This window comes from Takifugu flavidus, chromosome 18, assembly GCF_003711565.1.
Source record: "Takifugu flavidus isolate HTHZ2018 chromosome 18, ASM371156v2, whole genome shotgun sequence".
Taxonomy (NCBI): Eukaryota; Metazoa; Chordata; class Actinopteri; order Tetraodontiformes; family Tetraodontidae; genus Takifugu; species Takifugu flavidus.
Window position 1 is genome coordinate 10,629,641 of NC_079537.1, and position 23,954 is coordinate 10,653,594.

A 23,954-nucleotide genomic window follows, 5' to 3' on the forward strand; every position below is an offset into this window, starting at 1 on the left:
GCTGGGAAACGGTTGAAGGATGAGAGGAACAAAATTAATCCCACACGGCGGCAGATAAATCCCAGCTTTGACAGCAGTCGTTATGTTGGAGTCAGAGGACAAAAGCTGCCTCTCTTCCAGCTGAGATGCCCTGAACAGTGTTCGTATGCATTTACCTCAGACAGGTTTAAATACCTTCACATAAACACAGTATATATAGTCTGACCTTTGACTGCCAATCCTTTGGCTATTTTCTGTACGTCTGAACCCAAGTGGATGCCTCAGTATTGTGGACCACACCTTGAAAACGTGTTAGCGTCAAAAGGTGACAGACTCAAATGGTTCTGGCCATACATCTCAAGTCAGATTCATCGCACTTCTATGGGGAGGCTATTCTGGGCTCTATTCTCTGAAAATTCACGTTTTATTTCCACAGCTTTGCAGATGAGGTGTGAGCCTATTTACCACTTTAACTACGGTACTTAAATAAAACCATTCAAGATTTTATCATAATTAAGGCGCCCACCTGGAACACTCATCATTTCTTCATCAGTTTTAGTCAAATCAAAATTCTGCAGCTTTTTAGAGTGGAGGGAGAATCGAGCCCTGGTGGTCAGTTTTGAACCGCAGAATGTGGCTTTTTATCCAGTCCAGGATTGGTTTCAAGATCATATTATCCATCTTTAAAACTTAAGATGGGTTTGGCACCACTATATCTATGAGAAGTTTCAGGCTCCAGTCCCACTGACAAGTCATCACAGCCGCTAATGAGAGACCTGGTTGTTCACATAAAGAATACTAAAAAATACCATCTTTCCATCCATTTAGACATCTCATTTTTGTGTTTACAATAGGAGTGTGTGCGCTCGCTTTTATTTTTATGTATTTATTTTCTACAGCTCACACCGCTTTTGTTATCTTTGGATGTTTTCAAGTAAATGTGACAGGACAGATTAATGGAGCCGAGCTGAAGCTTGAACAGCGTTTAACTGGCTCATTGCTGCCACCTGCTGGTTCAACATGTTCATACACACGGCATACAAAGCGCGGATAACGGGGCAGTCTTAATAATATAGGTATATTTTTTATTTATAAGTACATATTCATTTATATCAGTTAATTGTAAAAAAAAAGAAGAAAATTTACAGTAAATATATGAGCTACAGTCATTGTCAAGATCGTTTTTGAAATTTCCCAGGTGACAATCTGAACACTCATTCTGCCCTAATCCTCCCTCAGGTTTGGGACCAAATGTGTGTGTCAACAACAAAATCAATGGCAATGGCTGACTCTTGTATAACGTGACTGGTCGATCAGGCATTTGATGCAAGGAGACGCAATTAAGCCCCATATCCTTTGTAGTGTATGTAGCCTAAAACGATTGACAACAGGCTTTTCTGTTATAAATGAAAAAAAAAAATCCAGAAGGTTGACTTAATATACATGATTCACTCAATGTTTTCAACTAAAGTGCTTTGCTTTAAAACACAGTAGTTGCACCACTGATCTAAACCCAGCCACACACTGCAGAATAACGACTCGGAGTGGGTCTGTTGAGCAGATTTCCAGCCTGAATCTAACAATATTTCCCTTTTCACTTCTAGGTAATATTTTTAACCTTGGAGCAAAGTGGTCTGTACATTACTCTGTCACTTGTACTCCTTATTGTTCCACAATCCTCCTTAAACCCAAATGGGGAGACTGGATTACACTGCGTTTATCATCGCTTGTATTGTCTTGCCAGCTGCTCTCAAATCATAAAGTGACTAAAACCATCACTCCTTGTTTTAGTGTGTGCCTCAAGCCGAAATGGGGCAGTTGAAAGAGATCAACATTTCATGCTGGGTTTATCCCTTTCTGTTTTGCTTTGTGTGTTTGGACAGGGCACATTATTATGGAAAAGAGAATTGTGGGGGGGGGTTCAAGGCATGAAAATGAAAAAGAAAAGCACTTCTATGGGTGAAAGAAATCAGATTCTGTGAAAGCCAAACTCAACGTCTTTAACAGCCATCCTGAGAAATTCTCCTCGATGGAAACATTCAATAAGTAAACCTGTATCATACACACATGTCATCCTGGAAAGATATCCAACTCAAATTCTAACAACTGCTCTGGTGCTGATGCTTGCCCTGGACAAAGGTGACACTCAGGACTTGAAGTAACACTAAACTCTTAATAAAAGCACAAACATAATCTGATCAATACGAAGGACTGGGAGAAGACTCAAGTTCAACTTAGAGACACTGAGCTCATTACTTCAAACACAAAGCAGGGCTTTTCCAAACCACACCAAAACAGAAATGTAACAAGAGAGCTAAAGACCGATCAGAAGGACACACACACATAAAATAAAACAAGAGACACACAGTAAAGCAGGTGCAAGTGCAGGAGAGAACCCATAAAGAACGGCTTCAATACTTTATACAGCGGTGAGCTCAAGTACATCATAGCCCTCCACTGTGTTCGGATCCATCAGCAGTTCAGAGCTGTACGCTCACAGTTCTGCTGACATCCACCGTCGGATCTAATCGTTGCCTCTTGTGGAGGCCAAAAGAGACAAAGGTCAGAGGTGAAAGGGTGCAATAATCTGTCCCTTCTTCCTCCGCAAGGCCTCAGTTGAGGAATCTCAGGTGCTGCAAAAGTATCCAACCTGACCCCCCCGCCCCAGTGTTGTGAGTAGTTCACACCCCGTGTCATCAACCACCACCCACGCACGAAAAAAGAGTGACTAAATGAAAATGAACCAACTGAAAAATTGATGTACTTTGATTGTTTCAACTGGGTTTTTTCTTTCCTTCACCCTGGTCTGATAGCACAAATTTACATAGTGATATCAGACCGTTTCCCCTCCGTGAAGCAGGTGACAGCCAGCACAGCAGAATCCATCCAATCCAGATTTCTGAGCGGTCGGACTGTGAGGAGTTCCGGCGTGAACGTCGCCATGGTTCCCTCAAAAAAACGGCCGGCATCAATCTCTGTTCCACCGTACTGTCTTTAGCTGGCTTTGATTCTCAGAACGAAACAGTCCTCAAGTATTTACAGTTTGACTTTAGAAAAAAAAATAGAAGTGTTACATGCTTCATTTGGCATTGTAGAGTCACCACTTTAAGTCTCAACTGGTGTCCATCTTTAGAAAAAATATTTAACCTCTTATCCTTCGGTATATTGAAGCGTTCTACTGTAACTTGGAGAGACAAGAAGTCAGGGTGCAGGTGTAGCTGTGTGTAAGTGAGGGTGTGTATTGGTGTGGGTAGTAAAATGACTCAAATTGTGATGCTTCACTGCGAGTGCAAATAGCTGCAAGTACTCTTTAAAAAAGAAAAAACTATCAACACAAAATTGGGTTTCCGAGGCTTCATGTGCAGTGTGCTGGGGGCGTAGGAACATCGCGCATCACTGTTTGGTACAAACAGCTTACACAACAAAGAGGTCTTACTCAAGTGCAGTTCCTGTCTGGAGGTAGCAGTAAGGTGAGCTTCAATATGGGGAACTTGTGTCACAGATTAGAGCTTTTTTTTATTGATATTCAAAGATTTGTTTTGTTGGCAACAACAAAGGTCTTGGTTTATCGTGTATGGCTGGTCTTTTTCTGTCGTGTAACCATTTAGTTTATATATCTGACCCAACTGAACCGACCCTCTTCTGTAATGCCGGTTTGTCCACAGACACAGAGCAGGAATGTGCTGACATTCTGCGTTAGTCTCTGCGTACACCTCTGCAAATGACCTCCTGTTAAAGCCTGCTGTGCATGTATTGTATGAGTGGTGGAGCGATGTGGGAATGTTTTGGGGAATATGTCGTGCTCTCCGTCTCCCTCTCTTTGCAGCTCCAAATGGGGCGGAACACCAGCGTGTACTCTGTGGCAGGGGGGCTCATAGGGGCCGCAGCAGGTTGGGAGTCAAATTACAGGCTGTGGAGAGTGTACAAAGAACATTTGGGGGAAGGTCATTGTCTTTACATCATAGCAGGACACAGCAGCGGCAAAACCTCTGACGGCTGCCTCCAACGGAGGGGGGCGGAGTGACGGGAGCAAAATATGCGTGCACTTTGATGTTAGGCAGATGGGTCTGTTGAAGGGAAAAGACAACACATGTCGGCATGAGGATCATACAAGTGCTCAAATTACACATAGATGTGATTTTCTACAACCTGCAAGCTACTAAATATGGTTCAAACCTGAAACCCTGAATTAACACAAAAATAATTAAGAAAACAAATCAAAACACGACGTCGATAAGATTGTTTTTCTGTGCACTCACATCCGTTTTAGCATTCTGGTGCCCCCTGTTGGCCATTGTGAGAGCAGTACAGTGGGACCTCTACTTACGAAATTAATTGGTTCCGGAAGTTGTTTTGTAACCTGAAAATTACGTAAGTAGAGACGCGTTTTCCATGTAAATGCCCTAATCTGTTCCAAGCCCCCAAAAATTTGGACATAATTTTTTTTATAAATCATAAAAATGCATCAAAACATGTAACAAATACATCTTTCGTAACAAGAGGAAATATTTTCCCATTGAGATGTTTTGTAACCTGAAAATTTTGCATGTAGAGACGTTTGTTAGTAGAGATCCCACTGTATTACAAAGGGCTACAGTCACATATCTGGAGACCATGTCAATGCTACACATTTAATGTGATGTTTGGCAAATTTCAAAGGGTTTTACATGAGAGGGAATAGTGCGTTTCAAGTGATAAAACTCATCTCTACATCGTAGGCTAATGTATCATTTAGGTATTGGATCATATACGATCTAAAATTTCAAAACTAACCAGCACAGTATGCAAAACTGATGCTTCGTTGCTCACCCTTAGTCTCTTGATGCCGGCCCGGGTAATCTGTTGGCAGTCGTAGAGCTCGATGCGATCCAGACTATGGCAGCTCTTCAGGTGCTCCAGAGAAGCGTCTGTGATCAGGGGGCAGTTGTCCAGTTCGATCACCTCCAGGCGATCATGGGCACAGGGGCCGCTGCCAAGATGTCTGATGCCATCATCAGTGATCAGCTCGCAGTGAGACAAGCTCTGCAGGAACACAGTTTCAGCTTCATTAGTCAACTGCATGTGCTCATCAAACCTACAAGAACAAAATGTGTTTAACGGGCGGACGCACGCTCACCAGGACTTGCAAACGAGGGCAGTGGATGGACAATTGTATGAGAGTTCCATCTGTGATCTGGGACCAAAACAAGCATTAACACTACTGCCTCCACTCAAGAGTTGTGCAAACACTATTTGAGGGTTTTTTACCTGAACACATTCTTCTAAATCCATCTTTTCAAGCTCATGACAATTCTGAAAATGAAATAAGATACAGAGGAGAGAAATGCAAACATTTGTTCATTAATAGGCCTTAACAGGTAGAATACACGATTACATAATCTCACTTTGATGCAGGTTGAAATGCAAGACAAAGCAAAATCTCACAGAATGTGTGGTACATTATCACATCATGTCAGTGAAATATTTCCTTATGCTCAGGGCCTTAATCCTACTTGTGCTTGTAGGCAGAGGAATATTTCTTCTCAACAATCTCAACTTTTAGCTGTTTCTTTGTCTCGGCTTGAAACCAAAAGGTAAAGGACACACGCACCCTTGCTAATGTAGTGAAGCCCACATCTGTAAGCTGAGAGCAGCGAGCGACTTCTAATATTCTGAAAGCAGAGTAAAGACATTTTTTTATCCAGGGAGTCACTTTACAGAAAAGCGTGGAGAGAAAATTCTCATCAATTTACCTGAGTCGAGGACAATTCTGTCCCAGGGCGTGCAGGATGGCATCTGTGATGTTGGCACAGCCCGACACACACAGAGACTGCAGGCGGTGACAACCCCGGCAAATGGTGATGAGTCCCTCATCTGTGATCTGCTGTTTACACAAAGACAAAGTACACGTTTGTGGGGTCACTGCGGGAAGACATAACAAATTGACTGCTTGGTTTGCACAAACATGCACTTCTGAGAGTAAAACAGGAGGATGTGGAACACCAGAGACAAGAACCAGGAGACAGGGACAGATGATGAATGACCCCACACATTAATTCTACAGCTCCAATAAATAGCTAAATGTTGGACTTACTGAGCATGTCTGCAAGTTCAGCGTGACCAACTCTGGGCAGTGAGCCCCGATATGTTTCAGAGCCTCATCCTCAAGCTGTGGAAGGCCAAAATACAGTTATTTTAAATAATGGGAACGTACAGTTGTTAAAAACATTATAAAAAGATGCGTTACCGAACTGAAGCACATGCAGACATTTAGCATTACAACCAAAATTAAATACTTTAGTTATTTTGAAAAAAACCTCAGTTGTTACTAATTCTTAAAATTGCTCAATATAGCAGAAAGACTTCTTCCAATAAAGCTACACAATATCAGTGCTTTCAAACAGAAAATGACCTGGGGCATTGAACCGATGACGTTTCACTATATTGCCCCATTTCCCAACTCATGTGATTGCAATCTCTGAGATATTGCAACAGTAACACTGAAGCAATCCAAACACTAATTAGTTCAAGGTTAACAGCTAATCAAGAGTCAACATCATCAGCTCTGCAGGTATAAAGGAATCCAACCTGAGTGCATCCTTTGAGGAAAAGGCCTTTGAGTCCAGGGCAGGACCGCACCAGTGCCTGGATGCCATCCTTGGTGACCTGATCACACCAGGAGATGTTGAGCTGCTCCAACAGGGGACAACCCTCACTGGCAGGAGGAGAGTGGTGAGCAAAACACACCATCAGACATTCAATAACGTTATCACACGAGGTCACTGCGTGACCTTTCTCACCTGAGAGCTTTAAGTGACAGGTTAGTGATTGAGGTACAAGAGGCGAGGTCTAGGTGCTTCAACTTTGGACAGAACTTACTGAGGCTATTACACGTGCTGCAAAAGAGAAAGACCGTGAGAGTTTTGCAGCTGGCACAGCAATTTTTTATACGTTTGACCTGCGTAACAGTTCCCGTACCTGTCGGTAATCTTTGTGCAGCCATTTAAACTCAGAAGCTCAATGTTCCTGCAGTTCTGTGCAAACGTCCTAGAGGGGAAAAACAGGACATGCATAGAGCCAGTCTGAGCGGGCACTTCAGCCATTCCCAATTTTCCCAAATCTCACCTCAGGGCACTGTCACCCACTCCGAGGCAACCCCGCAGACTCAGTTTCCTCAGGAACCCGCCACAGCGCTTGGAGATATTCTCCACAACGCGACCCTGCAGCAAATTACAAATACACTCAGCGGGACATGTTAAAAGTCAATTCTAGAAAAAGAGGAAGGCAGCAAGATGTTTTTAATCACCTCGATGTCCCTCTGAAAGTCAAAAAGGTCAATTCGTTGCCAGTTGCTGCCGTCCAAGGCCAGAACATTCCAGGACTGAGAGTAGGATGAGAAAATTCACACCTTTATGATCCAGAATTATCTCAGATATATAAACACACACACACAGACACACTAAAAGCACAGCAAACACACAGTCTCACACACATGAATACACATGTGAACACAGACTCACCCGTGAAACCTGGGCACAGCGGCAGAGGGTCACCACATCCAGAAAGGAGAAGATTCTGGAAGACAGACAGGGATGGTTCAGAGACCCTGACCACTGCTGCTAGAAGCTTCCTCTTTGTATTAAAGTCTGACCCCCGCTCAGCCACGCTTCTGCTCACTGTGCTAATATTGCCTTTGAGTGACAGAAGCAACAGAGCTGCGTTTGCTCCGTTTGCACAGGTGAGACATATTTACACAGAGTCCTGTCCTAAAAGGAGAATATCCGCCTCTGCCAAAAACTGGTGGAAAGCTATAATGCACCAATGCAGCGAAAACTAAATTAGTGCTGAAGATGGGCTGCGATGGCTGCTAGCCTCACAAATCAGGATGATGAGTCTGGCCAAGCAGCAGAGTCAGCAGTCGCAGGAAAGCCTAGCTTGATTTATGGCTTTCAATTCTTGTCTTCTTATGGGCTGTGGTATTTTTTACCCCTTATAGAAATGCTTTATCAAAGCAAGATAATTCTAGAATCAAACCATCCGAGCGATGAAAGTGCTGGGTCAAATATCCATTTATTCTGTGGAGGGATGTGCTGAGGGATGGCTCTCTGACTGAACCGTCACTCACCGTAGCAGCAGCTCTTTGGGTAACTTCTTATTAATGACCGCCTCATCACTGTTGGCGAACATCTGAAAAGGTGCAGAAGACAGTCAGAGCCACGGTTTCATCATAGGCAGGGCGCTGCCTTCAAACCCTCACCTCACTCATGAAAGCAACACTAAATTGTTACAATCTCATCAACAAATGATAAGTTGTCATGGGGAGTGGGGTTCTGAGTCTTCTCCACAAGACAAGACTTTGTACTTTGAACTAATGAACTGTGCTTTTCTCTGGGTTATTTTTCCTTATTTTGTTTAATTTTGTTCACTTACAAATTCACTGGAATCATTTCCATGTAAGATTTATGATAACTTTGCCCCAGATAATGCACTAATGCATGGACTAAAGAAGACCTGAAAATCTAATGACATGATTTAAAAGATTAATCAATCAAAGGCTGTCATGTTCCATGAAATTAAATTATGGCGAAATAATCTCGGCAGATTTCCAATGAATCAGATATTTTGCGGTCCACAGCCACACAGTGCTCCCTTTTGCATTCCGAAAAATGTTTGCCAAATCTGAAGTATTCTAAAGTACTCCAAACTAACTTTTAAAACAATAATTGTTCCAGAGGGGTCGAAAAATGTTGCATTACAAACATTAAAATCTGTTACTTACTAGATCATTCGAATGATATTAGCAGTTTTGATAAAGAACTTTAATAAACTACTCCTACTCATTCACACTTATTTTGAAAAGAAAATCTTGCACAACTTCCGGACAACTTTGCAGGCAAATGCAGCTGGCTTGACCAACGGCTCCGGTGCAGCTGTCGGTCCAGAAGGTAATGGCCTGAATCTTTGAGTCGTCAGCTGTTGCACCGTTAAAAATAAATAAAACCACGCACAAATCCCATTCCGTCAGGGGATTAAACCCCGCAAGTGGCGCAGACGACAGAGTCACCAATGTCACCGACCACACACACACACACACACATCACCGGCCAAGTTTCCTCCGAAATATTCAGCCACAGTTATGGCTGCGGAACAAAGTTGATGGCAAATACAGCAGCATCGTGCCTGTGTGTTAAGGGAAAGCGCTTCCAGAGCTACAACAGGTTACGGTGGATTATGGCAGCCCGGGTCCATTTGTTGACAGTGCGGTCCCCAACACGGGGTGAACATAGCAGCCGGGACCGAGAGGCCCCCACAACTGCAGCGGCCATGGCTCCACAATCTGCCTCATTAACCCGACAAATGGCGTGTCAAAAGCAAACAAAACTTCACCCGAGCAAATATGTGGGGGGTTAGAACCACTGGTCTCCTTCGGAAAGTTGGGTCAGCAAGTTGCTGAGTGGAGAAGAGGCCCGTGTCGCTGTCGGAGCTGTGCTCCGCGTAGCCTCTTTGTTTTGACGGCGCACAGGAAAACGAGGACGGCATTTAAAGAGCTTTCAAGAAACCGTCCCTTTACCGCTGGAGCACGCAAAACATGTCGACTTTGGCGTTTGGGGCAATAAACACGGGGTCTGTTGTGTGTGTTGTTTGTAAAATACACGAGCCTTTGACCTAATCCCAACCATGGACTGCGGAACCTGCGGCTACAGCCTGGCTAAAAACGCCGTTTTACAAAGAAAAACAACGCCGATTGCCACACAGACTCGACTGTAGTGTTTTTAATGTTATCCGCAACGTGTGCCAATAACTGTCAGTTCTCATCTGTGGTCAACTCACCTCAAACCGGCTCCGTGGAACACCGTTTACCTCCTTCCCCATGTCGGACACTGCTTACGGACTCGATTAATTCCGTATTCGTTGAAAGCAGACGCAGAAACGGGTGCTTTTGCTCCTCGACTACCATGCTACCATCTCCTTGGTAGCATCTGGGGTGGCGATGTAGCCGATTTCTCCCTGTAACAGACGGAAAGCCCTCCTCTGTCTGATGAAAGTGGGCTACGGGAAGCAGCCAGGTCTCTTATCGGCTCCGTTCGGCCTCTTCTCCTCAACCTCCCCCTGCACAGCTTCTGTCCACACACAACACAATAGCGTGTCAGGAGTAGCAACCGAAGGGCTTATATGGAGCTGCTCCTACACCTCGTTTTAAAATGAATAAATATCCCGAAGCCTTTGACTCTGTCGTCGACGAGCCAACTTCCTTAGTGGCTGAGCATTTAGCAACAACCAGCAGGGCTTCTTTCTCTCTCGCTCTCTTTTTAATTTTGTTTCAGTAGGAAAACAACCAAACTAAATTTTTAAAAAGTCAGCTTGTCGAAATGTTTTCTTTGCTAAAACGACACCTTCCGGAAAAAAAATTGATATAACTTGGATTGTATTTGTTATAAATTTGATGCATTGGGATGAGAATCGTCTAACACTAATGCATTTTAAATGACTTCATGTGTTATTGTGTATATAGCTAATTCCATCTGTAGCCTATCCCAAATAAAATAAGTTTAAATTACATGAATGTGTTTCCTTTTAATTCATTTTCATTTTTAGTTTTTTGTTCTACAAAGACGCTATGTAAGATCTGTTGACCACCCAATCACACACTACCCTTTCAAATGAGCAGTAATCAATAGCAATGTTGACTAATATGTTATTATTGTTAGGAAACGTGCATGGAGAAAGGTATTATTTGTGTTGAAACGCCACTTCCTGGTTTTAGTTGACCACGCCCCCGTTGGACAACAGATCCAATCATCATGCAGAGCAGGCAACGTTATAAAACGATGCGTATTTATCAGCAACCGTTTATATTCATCTTATTCCTAAACACAAGCGGTAAGCTATGTGTTATAAAACGTGCAATACCTATAAAGAAAGTTTCACAACACTGATGTAACTCATATTGTCCAATTGTGCATCATTCTGATGTCACAAACCTAGTCTCTGGTCTTTCAAACTAATTTTAGTTTACCCGAATTTACATGTAAATAATTCTACATTACATTGCTCAGTTAATCCGTCATCAAATGCAATATTTAAAAAAACAAACAACTGCAATATTTGAAAAAATTAACAATATTAATTAGGCCTATAACTTGTATGCCTGATAGATAGATGAATAGTCTATCTTATCTATCTTATCTATCTATCTATATCTATCTATCTATCTATCTATCTATCTATCTATCTATCTATCTATCTATCTATCCATCCATCCATCCATCCATCCATCCATCATCCATCCATCCATCTAAATAATAAGTGCAACGAAGGGTATAGTCGTTAATAAATAAATCCTGACCATTTAATCAGGCTTTATCTTGAGTCAATAACTGCGCGTACATTCATAAAAAAATGAAAACTATGAACTATGGTATTTACGTTTAGGTTTTACCACATAACACTTTAGGTGATATAACTGCATATCAATCTTACGTGGACAGATGGTTGCAAAATTTGTCACTGAAACAGATCAATGATGTTTAATTTATGCAAATACATGTGTTCATTTGCTAACGTCAGGCGTCACTTACTACTTATTTGTACCAAAAACCTAATATATTATATTACCCAAAACCCACTTGATGCGGAAGTGCTGTAATAGCTGTCCAATCGCGAGTAGCGCATGTAGCAAAGAAGGCGGGACTTTAGTTACAGATGGGTTGTTGCTAGGATACGACAATGATTGACAGAGTCATTTTATTCCGGCTCTTTCCGCTGTGCGCACGCAGATCTTGCTTGTCACGGGAGCCACAATGGCGCTTGTAGTCTTCATCAGATAGGGCTGTGGATGTTATTAAATCCACTAGCATCGCCCTAAATACAGGCCTGGTTGATTCCCAGAGCCATTAATAATAAACTGGAACATTTACTGCACACGAAAATACTATGATTTCTAATCAATATTGAATTTAAAGGGGATAAAACTTACATTAAAGGGAATATGCAAACAGTACCAACCGGGTCAAGTTTTCATTTCGTTCGAGAAATGAGCTTCCTTAATTGAAGGCATTTGCTCGTTTCTGAATGCTCAGAAGGTGGTTCTATGGAATAAAAACATCTACTCAATTTGCCACCGGACAAGGACACCTTTCACAGAGGGACTTTTTCTTTTTACCATACTCACCATCGAGCATTAGCTAGCGGTGCTAGCTAAACCAAGCCGGAGAAGCCACCACAATACTCCGATGTTAGGTTGGGATTTTTTTTTTTCATTGCCAAGTATATTTAACGGCACCAGGACCTGCTTTGGCATTTTTCTCTCCGAACATAAATGTTCACGACCCTGAAGGAATGAACTAGCTCTGAAGACTGGATGTGAGCGGCCTTGTGTTTATTTCTGTTTTCTTGTACTTTTTTTGGTAGCAATTTTTTTGACATTTTGGAGGAGGCACTATTTTCCTTTGAATGAATCGCCTTGACAAGCGAGGTTCAGTCGCTGGAGTGGTACCGACGCCGGCGTGAGGGATGCCTGGGTCGGACCGACACCATGGGACCAAGAGGAAGCTGGATTCCAGAACGAGCGGTGTGCTGCAGGCCTCGAGTTATACGTCCATGGGAGACAAGACGACCAGAGACGGTGAGGCTAATCTAAACTGTTCAATGTCCTCTTCTTCCTCAAAACGAAAAGGACATAAAAACAAACATAATCGGGACTCATTAGTAGCTTTGGGACCTGAATATTTTTCCCTCAGCGACACGGCGCCACCTGGCGCCAACGCAGTGAAGCCTCTAGTGGAGTACGACGATATCAGCTCGGATTCGGACACATTTTCCGACCCGCTCTCCTCCAGGCCTTCAGACAGAGGGGGGTTTGATCGACTGGATCATTCACCTGACTTCGATCGGGACAGTATCATCAGAGAGGTGAGCGCTGTAGACATCAAGGGACACAGGCACTCCCGCAAAAAGTCAAAGGACCCCAATAAATTTAGAGACCCTGGAAATGGGGAAGGTGGATCCAAGAAGAAGAACAGTAAAGATCGCGAGAAAGGGGGTTCCACAAAGACCAAGGCTTGCGCTGGCCTCTCTTCCAAATATCAGGCCCACCCAGACAGTGAGCCCAAACGTGGGGAACTGATGGTCCCCGCTCACACTCAGTTTGCAGCCAGTGTAGGTAGCACAACTTCCTCCACATCATCATCTCGCAGCAAGGAAAGTGGTCGATCAGGAAAGTCACATAAAGACAGACAACAACGGAGAGAAGGCAGAGGAGAGGGCAGCCACAGCTCCTCTCAGAGGAGCCGAACAGAGAGGAGCCATCGCAAGTCTTCAAAGAGCCGGAAATCCACTCCTAAAGGCAAATCTTCAAGTAGGGGAAGCCCTCGGAGGAAGGGCACCAGCTCTGCACTTTCACCGAGCCCTAGAAGAGGGGCTGGAAGTGAAAGTCCACAGGGCAGTGGGTATGGACCACAGGGTGATGACTGCTTTTCCAGGCGGAGGCTGCCACAGCAAAGCCCCAGTCCCTACAGAGACACGTCACGTCGGAGCAGACAGAGGTCCGAGAGCCCCTACGGCAGCAGGCACAGGTCCTCCAGCTACGAGCGGGACAGCAGCCCCTATTCCAGGAGACGCTCCATCAGCCCCTACGGTAATCGCAGATCCTCCAGCACCAGCCCAGTTTCTCGGTGAGTATTTTGGTCTAGGTGTCGCAAAATGTCCACCAGCAAAGCAGATTTGTCCTGAAAAGCCAAGAGGCAACAAATTTGTCCGGACGTACACACTTTGCTAATTTAGTTATCCACATTCTTCCATGATATGAAAATCACCGGCCATTTTAAGTCAGGGACACTTGTTTGATCAATTTACTTTCCACAACACAATGATCAGATTTAAGTATTGTCAAAGCGGGTGTGTTTTTCCATTGTCTACTGTGCCCCCCCCCCCCTTTTTTTTTTTAGCTTTTTTTTTGCCAGGAAAAAATAAGTTGGAGACCAGAGCCCCCATTTTGTAACTGAGACTTTAACATTGGTGGGACCATTGAAATTTTTAAATCGGATGTATATCCGTGTGTTAATGGAAAACCTTCAAAAACCTGATGCCAAAGTGTGGCAAGCTTTTACTTCAACGTTAATTTACTCTTTCAAAGCGAGACATTTCAGGGATGTGAAAGAATTACAGGGACACATCAATCCGCGTGTTTGTGTGTTCAGCGTTTTCCTGTATTTATTTTAAGGAACTAAAGTCAAAATAGTGAAGATGAAGTGAGTGCTTTCGCTGTGGATGTTCTCGTTTTAAGGGTGGCACATCTTTCACTGTTGTCAAGATTTTTCAGCATCCAAAATGTCAGTGCCATTGTTTGTTATTAAAACTAAATGTGCTTTTTCTATTTAGACGTTCTGGCCGCTCCAGGAGTCGCTCCCCTTTCCTTTACTCCTCTTCCCGCCGCTCCTCTTCCCGGTCTCGTAACAAGAGGCATACTTCCTCTGGCCTAGGAGGGGGCAGCTCCCACAGCAGCCGCCCAGCTAGCCGCTCTCCTCCCTCTCTGCTGCCTCTGAATTCCAGCCTTGGTGCAGAGCTGAGCCGAAGGAAGAAGGAACGCCTTGCTGCTGAGGCAGCAGCTCGTGCCAGCGGTGGTACGTCCCCTCCTTCATCAGCTCACAAACCTGTAAGCTCATCTGTACGCTCAGCTAAAACCGAGGCTCCACACCTAGAAAGAGACTGTGGAGCAGTAGCGGAACCTCCGCCACCCCCACCACAGCCAGAGGATCCTCCCAGTTGTGAAGATCACACTGCTGCTCCTGGAGGTGCACCATCTTCGCCCTCTACACCTTTTGCCCCTCCTCAGCCCTCTCCTCCCGTGGCACCAAGCCCAGCCACCAAAGTTCCACCGCCTCCATTACCACCTCAGCAAGAACCAGTTACTCAACTCCCCGTTTCTTCAGTCACATCCCAGGCAAAATCACCGGCTCCAGTTTCTACATACAGTCCACTCCGGCAGACTGCTCTCCACAAGACATCAACTCTACCTCCCCTACCTTTACCCCCTGCACTGCTGGGAAATATCCTTGACAGGTAGGAGATACATAAAGTAAATATCATGCTGCACATTACATATCGCACATACTAATTAAATTGCTATTGGTATAAACATGGGGAATAGATGTGTATCTACAAGCGCATTTAAGAGAGAAAACCTAACTATAAGATGTGTTGGATGTATTTATCTGCCTTTTTTTTTATTCTGAAGTGTTCTTTTTTGCATTTTACTAATCAGTCCAAAGAAGTCTACCCCACCTCAGAAGATATCAAGGAAGGAGAAGGATACCCGCAGCCGGCCATCTCTAATAGACCTTCCTTTACCACCCACTCTGGCTGGAATCGACTCTTCACCCCCACAGTCCCCTATTCGCCATATGCCATCATTACCCCAGCCAGCCCTTAAGAAAAGACCAAAGTTGGTGGCTTTTATCGCTCATCATTTCCAATATTTATTCATGTAACCGTACCCCTAGCCCAGTTTCTCTTTTCTTTTTTAATTACAGGATTTGCTGCCCAAGATATGGTGAACGCAAACATACACAGAGTGACTGGGGCAAACGCTGTGTAGATAAATTTGACATAATTGGCATCATAGGGGAGGGCACCTATGGCCAAGTCTACAAGGCCAAGGACAAAGACACAGGTAAGGACATATTCCTGGACACCAGGCAGTGCACTACACATTTCTCATGTTAACTGTGGACCTTTTCTCTTCTTGACTTGAAAGGGGAACTAGTCGCTTTGAAGAAAGTACGTTTAGACAACGAAAAGGAAGGTTTTCCAATCACAGCCATAAGAGAGATAAAGATCCTCCGGCAGCTCAAGCACCGTAGTGTGGTCAACATGAAAGAGATCGTCACTGACAAGCAAGATGCACTTGATTTTAAAAAGGACAAAGGTAAGGCGAAGCCAACCATTGTCAGACGTTAGCCATATCCTGGACCGTATCTAATTACATTTGTTGGCTTTAATGGGTGGACTTCTTCATGTTGGCACCGTCTGTCAAAATACAATGTTTAAATTTGAGTTTTAGAGGGGTGTGGTAAAAGTTCATTGTTGTATAGATTGCTGTCTAGCTTTTTTTAAAAAGTACTTACCGGTAATCTCTCAACAACATATAGACTAGTTAAATGTTCTGAGTAATGGCATTAATAAATAATATTGTTACAAATGTCAGACTAGTAGAGTTGAGGGGATGTTCATGGAATTATGTTTCTGATTTCAGGTGCCTTTTATCTGGTGTTTGAATACATGGACCATGACCTGATGGGTCTGCTGGAGTCAGGTCTGGTTCAGTTCTCACATGAGCACGTCCGCAGCTTCATGCGGCAGCTAATGGAGGGTCTGGACTACTGCCATAAGAACAACTTCCTTCACAGAGACATCAAATGCTCTAATATACTGCTTAACAACAGGTAAGACATTTTAAAACAACAGCAGGAATACCATGCATAATTTGTCTAACCAGTGTTAATTTGCATTTAACCCTTTATAACGATTCTTATTGAGGTTAATGAGTCATTATCAACTATGGGCTACTTCATCTATTTGCTTTTCTCCGGCATCCAGCTTATTCTTTCCAGACCACCTAAAAAATGTAAATTATTTAGATGAAAGGCAACACGAACTGCTCTGATGACTTGAAATAAAACCTCTTTTGCACTGTCAAACAACCTAAATACTCACAATTCCATTTTAATGGCATTTAAAATTAATCCCGATTGCAGATTAGAGTATATAGGGTTTTTCCTCATGTATTAAACCCTAGGAAAGACTTGATTTAAATAGATAAGAAGGCAAATAAGAATAACTAAAAGTAGTTTAATGCTATCTGCTGTGTTGCTGTACCACTGTAAATAGACACTTGGAGTTTGGACATTTATTGCCTTCACTGACGTTTGCTGAGGTCAATAATTTGTTCATAGACTTGTTTGTACTTAGTGCTGTATCATTTACAAGTTTACTGAATGAATATGTCAATATTCCTGAACTGGACAAAATTAACTGTTATATAATGGGGATGTAAATATCATGAATGTGTCATAAATTTCCATTGTGAAATTTAGAAAGGTAAAAGGAGAAAACATTGGAATGGATGTTTTTGTCACGTGTACTATTGCTAGTTTTCTCGCACATGTTGGTGCCAATGAAAACTTGGGGCTTGTTTTTCCCTGTCCAGGGGCCAGATCAAACTGGCTGACTTTGGCTTGGCTCGGCTCTACAACTCAGAGGAAAGGTAGGAGCATTTGACGTCACCTCCGCTTGGGTCTCTCACCATGTTGCTTCTTTATGGTCGCGTATCAAATTTAAAATGAGACGGTGTGAGAGGTTTAGACCTTTAAGGTTGATTTAATGGGCTTCTTACAATACAACCATTTCAGAAATAGAATTCTTTCATGGTCAGTCCAGTTTCAGTTTTCTGCGTGTGCATTAAAAAGCAAACCGTGCAGCCATTTTAGTTCCTGTTGTCAGAGAACAGGTGGGTGTTTACTGACACTCTTGTTTCTTACCTAATATTTTTGGCTCATCATCCATCTGCACTTTGTCACATTGTCTTTGGAACACTCGGTTCAGGTTAAGTAGAAGTTCTCTGCCCTGCACAAATGGCCCCGTTTCCATTTATCAGAGGTTACATCATTAACAAACTTGACTCAGCCAGTTCCATTGGCAGCTATGAAAGTATGCTTTACTGTGTCACACATGCACGAGGATCCTGAACTTATCCAGACTGTTCACGTCACTCTGCTACCAACATTACTTGGCTTAATCAGGCCGGAGAATGTCACTGAAGTTCTCCATCTTAAATCTATTCACGAGTTAAATCTAACTGACTCTCCACTTTAATAAAAATGGGCCTAATTTGCCAACTTTGACACCAACGCACCTTCATCTCTGTGGATATTCTGTTTTTGGGTGGATGGATCTTCAAAGTATAGTTTATGCCGTTATCAGATTCTGCCATGTTCAAATTTATTTTTAAACCAAGTTGTAGTTGGGTCACAGGATTTATTTTCTCTACAGTTCAGCTCTGTCACCTACATGGAATCGATGTTGCTCCATTTAAATGTCACCAAAATAAACTCTATTCAAGTTCTATTTCGGTCAAATGCCCAAATACTTTTGAACCTTTTAACACTTGCATTTTCAATGATTGACTGGTCTAACACTAATTACCATTCAAAAGAATCTAGAGTCCTGAACTGGTATTTAGTGTGCTAGAGTACCTGTGTAAGACCATTCTCATCAGGGTGGTGGGAAAATGACTTGTTCTTCCCATGATTTTATTTGTAATGAATCTACAGATATCCTTTCATCTCCAGCGACTGTCCACTAGAGGGCGATATTTGTCAGTTGGGAAATGTAGTGTACGACGTTTCAAGGGGGCTAAGTCTGTTTTTTTTGCTATTTCTAGTCGGCCATACACTAATAAAGTAATTACACTATGGTACCGGCCCCCTGAACTCCTGCTGGGAGAGGAGCGATATTCTCCAGCCATCGATGTCTGGAGCTGCGGGTGAGTACGTTTTGGTAGCAACACAAGGTTTTCTGATAATACTGATATCATTTTACATTATTCCGTCTGTCGACAGTAGTTGTTTCTTTTTAAGGAGAAAGTATTTCGCCCTTACTGTATTAGATGAAACAAATTGGTCACTAATTACTTGTTCATATTTCTTCCCCCTGGCAATATAAGGAAAGAAATTAAATTTAATCCTTCGAATCTTCTGTTTTGACATTGTTACCAACTATTGTTTTTCTGTTGGTTCATTTACTTTTGTCTTGTTGACCTTTTTGCTCTGCTGCCAAATTGGGAATTACTAAACACAGTTAGCTTCTATAATAATAAAACACTTGTATACACCTAAAACACGTGCTTATTTCTATTTCCCTCAGCATGGTTGTACAGTGTCTTACTTTTTTTCTCCCCCCATCACGGCTCAGATGTATTTTAGGAGAGCTCTTCACCAAACGGCCGATATTCCAGGCTAACCAGGAGCTTCTACAGTTGGAGCTCATCAGGTAGCTGCCACATTCATGACTATATCCCTCAAGAAATAATGTGTGCTGCCAACTCAACACCCCATTTTCCTCTTCACATTCTGTCAATGATCAGCCGCCTGTGTGGGAGTCCCTGTCCTGCTGTCTGGCCTGACGTCATAAAACTTCCTCTCTTCAACACCATGAAACCCAAAAAACAGTATCGGAGGCGACTGCGGGAAGAATTTGCCTTGTATGTACAAATGTTGCCATGCCAAGAAAGTGCTGTGATTATCCATTTCTATGTTGGTAACCGCGTCTTCCTGTTCAGTTTACCCGCTGCTGCTCTGGACCTGCTAGACCGAATGCTGACGCTAGACCCTACGCGGCGCTGCACCTCAGAGCAGGCGCTCATCAGTGACTTCCTGTCTGACATTGATCCCAGCAAGATGCCGCCACCAGAGTCAGTAATTATAATCCAAAATATAAGCTATAAAACCATATGAAGTGTAAATATTAAAGATTCTTTAACACTGAAACGCCCAACCTCAGGCAACGTTTAAAAACAAACAATGTTTTGATACGAGACTGGTCTGAAATGATCCAATTCAAGGATTTACACAAGGAATTGCTGGTTGCGCCTTTAAGCTACAATAGCGGCTATAAACAATGGTTAAAATAACAGGACCAACTGTCTGAAAAACATCTTTTCAAAAAGGAAGGAGCTTGTTCTCCACAGAGGAACAATGCATTCCAGACTTGGGAAAACTGGCCAGACGGCAATGACTCTGCAGCATGCTGCGGTCCCATTTTACGTCTGCTGCTTTGTTGTTGAAATGATTACACGCCTTCTTCAGGGGAGGACTCGGGTGTCAGCATGAGTGCCGGGCAGATGACAGGATTTCCGGTCTGGTGCAATGGTCTTTGCCAATCAGGTGTTGTATACTTATGTCTCCCTGCTGTCTTCAGCCTTCCTCACCATCAGGACTGCCATGAGCTGTGGAGTAAGAAGAGACGACGTGCACGCCAGAGTGGGGTGCCTGAAGAAGTGTCTGCGCCTAAAGTGCCCCGTAAGGAAGCAACAGGGACCAGCAGTGGCGAGAATAGCCGCCCACAAACAAGTCCGGCTGCAGCCCCACCACCCCCACCAGGAAAACCATCTACTACAACTAATTTGGAGTGTGAGTTGTCATGATCGCTACCACTTTTACCAGAATTACACGGTGATGCGTTTCATTCAATGTTTCCCTCCCCGTGTGTGTGTGTGTGTGTGTGTGTGTGTGTGTGTGTGTGTGTGGTGTGTGTGTGGTGTGTGGTGCGCGCTCACGCAGGCCTGGGACCTGCAGCAGAACAGTTGAACCCTGCAGAGTTGGCAGTGCTGCTAAATCTGCTCCAGGGCCAGACTGATCTCAGTTTGCCCCAGGTAGCACAACTCTTAAACCTCTCCAATCCAGAGACTCTCAGCCAGTCGTTGTCTGCACTCAGCGAGGCGTCTGACCACCAGGGGGCTGCAGACGACCACGCCCAGGCCGCCGCGAGGCCCCCGGAGCCACCTCCTGAACCGCAGGAGCCTTCGCCTTCTGGAGACTCATCACTGAACCAGGAAGACCAGGCCAACCTCCTGGCTCTTATTTTGAGCCATATCATCAAACCTCAAACTGAGGAGCAGGGTGATGAGAGCAATGGCGTCCCATCAGAGGAGGCACTAGCACGCAATTCATCTGCCTCTACTACTGATCGCAAGGGCAAGTCTGGATTTAGTCTTTAGTGTGTAGTACAAATGATTTGGTTTATGTGGGAAACGGTTGAAGGCTGTGAGACAGTGGTGCACAGAGCAAACCGCCTGGCTGTCTTCGTTACTCTAAATTCCTGTTAAAAACCCCTTTGATATATTTGACAAAATCAACAAAATTCTTATTTCTCAAAATAAAATGAGCTGTTATGTGTTCTTGGAACACTTCTTTATCCGTTCTATTCATTAGAGACACACACTTTTTTTTTTCTGTCGAGCAAAATGGAAGAAAATAGTCTTTAAGAGTGTTTATGGCGCATTTGTCATCATTTGAAGCTGTGATCAGGAAAAGGTTTGTGTACACTGACATCACATGCTGGTGTCCTCTAATAAACCAAATGGAAGCATAGTGCCGCTATCGTGTGAGTAAATAGAGGTTCACGCTTCACCTTCCTCCCTTTTCTTTGTTTCTTTATCACGGTCTCTGTTTCCATATCTGTCCCCTCTCCCATTTTTTCTTCCTCGCTACATTTTCATTCTAACACAGGTGTGACGGAGTCGACACGCAAAGGTGTTGTTTTAGTCTGTAATGTCAGCCTTTCATGAAGAAAATCGAATAAACTGAAAATAAATGTTGGGAATCTTTAGACCTCACCTGCACGTGTTTCTTTTTGTTTTGACACTTTTTTTTTCTTTTTTTCTTTTTTTAAATTTTGTCTGTAACTGTTCGCTCTGGATAAGTAGTTTAAAAATGTGATCAGTGAGCTAAATAAAGCTACAGTCTATGCTGCTGACACTGGAATTGTAACCGTTCTAGTTTCTTCATTGAATTATTTTCTGGGAACCTTTTACGACGTATGCAATCCTCCAACATGAGTCACCATTTGTTTGTCAAGCTGTCCCTTCTGTTTTCTCACCAAATTCCCACATTTCCTTCAAGTGCAGTGTGTAGGAATAAAACGGCTCCTTCGTTTGAATCCATACAGGGGAAAAAATACTTAAATAAAACAGTCATGAGCAGACATTTTAAATTTTAAAACCTGATAGTTGAAATGTGAATGATTTGGCATTTATATTAATGGCCCAAAAATGTGGATGTATCAATAAATTCCACACGTGTGTGTGTAAAATGAAGTATTCATTGATCAGTCACTGTTCATTTAGGTCCAAATGGCTACAATGATCATAGCTGGTCTTGTGTCTGAGGCCCGATTGGTATAAGTAGAGTTCTGTCTCCCTCTTATGGTGGATATGAGAATGTTAAACTTCCAAGACTCTTGACAAATGTAGATATTAGAGGATTACAGTCATGCTCAAATGCTGTATATTATATTTTGACAATATTTTGTCCTGTCTTTTTCAGATGGTGAAGCATCAAAAATAAAACCACCTGGGGAGAACCAGGCTCCTCCACCCAGTCAGCAGCGTCCGCCCTCTCCGCTGGGACCACCTCCAGCTCTTGTTGCACAGCAGGCCGGGTCTGAAACCCAATCCAGGCGGGACATTAGCCCAGCCGTTGCAGCTGCCTTGCTCCACCTCATTTCTCAGCAGGACGCGGAGGCTTCAACCCTTCAACAACGCAAGGAGCCTTCTCCTGGTGTGGATGCTCCGGCTCAGGGACAGCCGCCTCCAACCTGGGTTGCAGACTCGCCACTTAAATCTTCTGAGGCCCCAGCGGGACTCGTGACGTCTGTTACTACAACTGTTGGGCAGTTCCCCAAAGACCAGGACCTCCGGTTTTCCCATGGAACCACCCATTCTCCGTCCATCCCTTTCTGAGGCAGACCTGTGTATTTGGGGAATGGCCATAGCTCCCTGGCAAGGGACAGAAGAGAAAGCACAGAACGTGATTCACTGGATCGTAAACATAAAAAATGCTGGATCCAAAAGAAAATGAATGTCCTTGAACATGAGATCATGATCCCAGACTTCAGTGCCTGCTGAACACGCTGTCCTGTTGGAGAGAGCGCTTGGACCTGGGGTCTATTTGTCAGTTCAGTACGCGTGTACTGGCGCACTTCCATATGTTACTCTTGATCCCTTGCACTTTTCTGTCTGATAAACGAGTTTATGTGAATTGAGTTTACAAGTAACTCCCAAGTTGAGCTCCAGGGACGTGACACTCAATGGTGAAAAGCAATTGTAATGGTTTTCCCCCTTAAACAGATGATTGTTAAATCTGCTGCAGTTCCCTCTTCTTATTTATCAGTGTTTAGCACAACATGGTCGCTGTCTGCTCTGGTATCTGAGCTTACTTGGGACGTTACCGGAAGCTCAAAGAACCTGTCTGGGCACATTGAAAGTATTGATTTCAGTGATGAGAACACTGTAAGACCGTGAGATTTCCCTTAAAAACAACCCCACGCTGGCTAGCTTGTGCCTCATTTCTAATGCCAGCAACCCTTGGATGATTCTGACGTCGTCAGCAAATGTGACCTGAGTTTCTGCTTGGGCTGCAGCAGTGTACATGTGTAGGAAGATCATTTTCCTTTACCAAAAATGCCAATGTAAGTCTGTCTGTCAGCTGCAACACCCATCCTTTACAAACACCCACTCTGGCATAACAGGCCTATATGAAGTACGAACCATGTTCCACTGTTTAATGCTACACATGCGCACGCGCTAGTTAAGATATAAAACTAGACTTGATCAGCTTTTCCCGATGGGCTTCTCTGATATTTTGCCTCCCTGCCAACTTGTGCTACAAAAGCTTATTTCTTTTTCATGCAATTATTTTCTGTTCAAAGAAAATGATGTACGCTTTAAATGGTCCATTTTTATGTTCCCTTATTTTGCGTTGGTAACAGGAAACGTGTGAGGAAATAGCTTAAATTGTCTGTAAAAAGAAAATATTTTGGAATATATGTTTTCTCAGTTCGGTTTATTAAAGGAAAATATGCTACCAGAGTTGAATTCTCTCCTGGCGTTTGTAAATGTTTTCGGCAGCGGCCACTAGGTGGCGGGCTTTCTCCCACTCTGCTGGGACTCCTCATGCTTGGTCTGCAGTGGACCTGAGACAAGAACCCTGGGCTAGTCCACACTCAAGGTATTGTCCCCCTCCTATTTTCTACAACATTTCAAGAAAGTAAAACAAGAAGGCAGCTAAGAAGGGCTTTTTAAAAACGTTGAGCCTGACACTGCAGTGGTTAGTTTGAGAGTGATTGTTGCAGGTACATGGAGCTCGGTTCAGTGTGCGCTGTCCATAAACCCTTATTTTTCACTGCGATGTAAAGAGCTCCTTATGCATCAATCTCATTTA

General features: G+C 43.5%; 2 protein-coding genes across 4 annotated transcripts; one reads left to right on the forward strand and one right to left on the reverse strand.

Annotated features, from left to right (window-relative positions):
* Positions 1-815: 815 nt before the first annotated feature.
* fbxl20 (F-box and leucine-rich repeat protein 20) lies at positions 816-10,327 on the reverse strand. Of its 2 annotated transcripts, none has more exons than XM_057014258.1 (15): positions 9,790-10,327; positions 8,084-8,145; positions 7,479-7,533; positions 7,265-7,339; positions 7,084-7,178; positions 6,937-7,005; positions 6,759-6,854; positions 6,547-6,673; positions 6,053-6,127; positions 5,712-5,839; positions 5,570-5,630; positions 5,227-5,271; positions 5,096-5,152; positions 4,789-5,001; positions 816-4,046 (listed from the first exon to the last, which is right to left on the reverse strand). In XM_057014258.1, exons 1-15 carry the CDS (start codon positions 9,829-9,831, stop codon positions 3,939-3,941), a joined length of 1,308 nt encoding a protein of 435 aa, XP_056870238.1. In that variant the 5' UTR covers positions 9,832-10,327; the 3' UTR covers positions 816-3,938. The 2 variants fall into 2 exon arrangements, with proteins under 2 accessions (XP_056870238.1, XP_056870237.1); XM_057014257.1 differs by having other exon boundaries at positions 5,712-5,842; positions 9,790-10,300.
* Positions 10,328-11,719: 1,392 nt separating this feature from the next.
* On the forward strand, positions 11,720-23,602 carry cdk12 (cyclin dependent kinase 12). Of its 2 annotated transcripts, XM_057014237.1 has the most exons (15): positions 11,720-13,631; positions 14,338-14,579; positions 14,658-15,018; positions 15,221-15,400; positions 15,489-15,628; positions 15,713-15,883; positions 16,211-16,400; positions 17,165-17,221; positions 18,398-18,499; positions 18,928-19,005; positions 19,100-19,216; positions 19,295-19,426; positions 19,933-20,144; positions 20,295-20,708; positions 22,059-23,602. In XM_057014237.1, the coding sequence occupies exons 1-15, from the start codon at positions 12,472-12,474 to the stop codon at positions 22,472-22,474; spliced, it is 3,972 nt and encodes a 1,323-aa protein (XP_056870217.1). In that variant the 5' UTR covers positions 11,720-12,471; the 3' UTR covers positions 22,475-23,602. The 2 variants fall into 2 exon arrangements, with proteins under 2 accessions (XP_056870217.1, XP_056870216.1); XM_057014236.1 differs by having other exon boundaries at positions 14,338-15,018.
* Positions 23,603-23,954: the final 352 nt, after the last annotated feature.

Excerpts from the sequence above, each read along its gene's own strand:
- fbxl20 (XM_057014257.1), bottom strand. The coding sequence starts at position 9,831 with ATGGGGAAGGAGGTAAACGGTGTTCCACGGAGCCGGTTTGAG. Across the intron at positions 5,843-6,052 it reads TGAACTTGCAGACATGCTCA|CAGATCACAGATGAGGGACT; the intron begins GTAAGTCCAACA and ends TTGTGTAAACAG. Across the intron at positions 5,272-5,569 it reads GCTTCACTACATTAGCAAGG|AATTGTCATGAGCTTGAAAA; the intron begins GTGCGTGTGTCC and ends TTTCATTTTCAG.
- cdk12 (XM_057014236.1), top strand. The coding sequence starts at position 12,472 with ATGCCTGGGTCGGACCGACACCATGGGACCAAGAGGAAGCTGGATTCC. Across the intron at positions 13,632-14,337 it reads AGCACCAGCCCAGTTTCTCG|ACGTTCTGGCCGCTCCAGGA; the intron begins GTGAGTATTTTG and ends TTTTCTATTTAG. Across the intron at positions 19,427-19,932 it reads AGCAAGATGCCGCCACCAGA|CCTTCCTCACCATCAGGACT; the intron begins GTCAGTAATTAT and ends TGCTGTCTTCAG.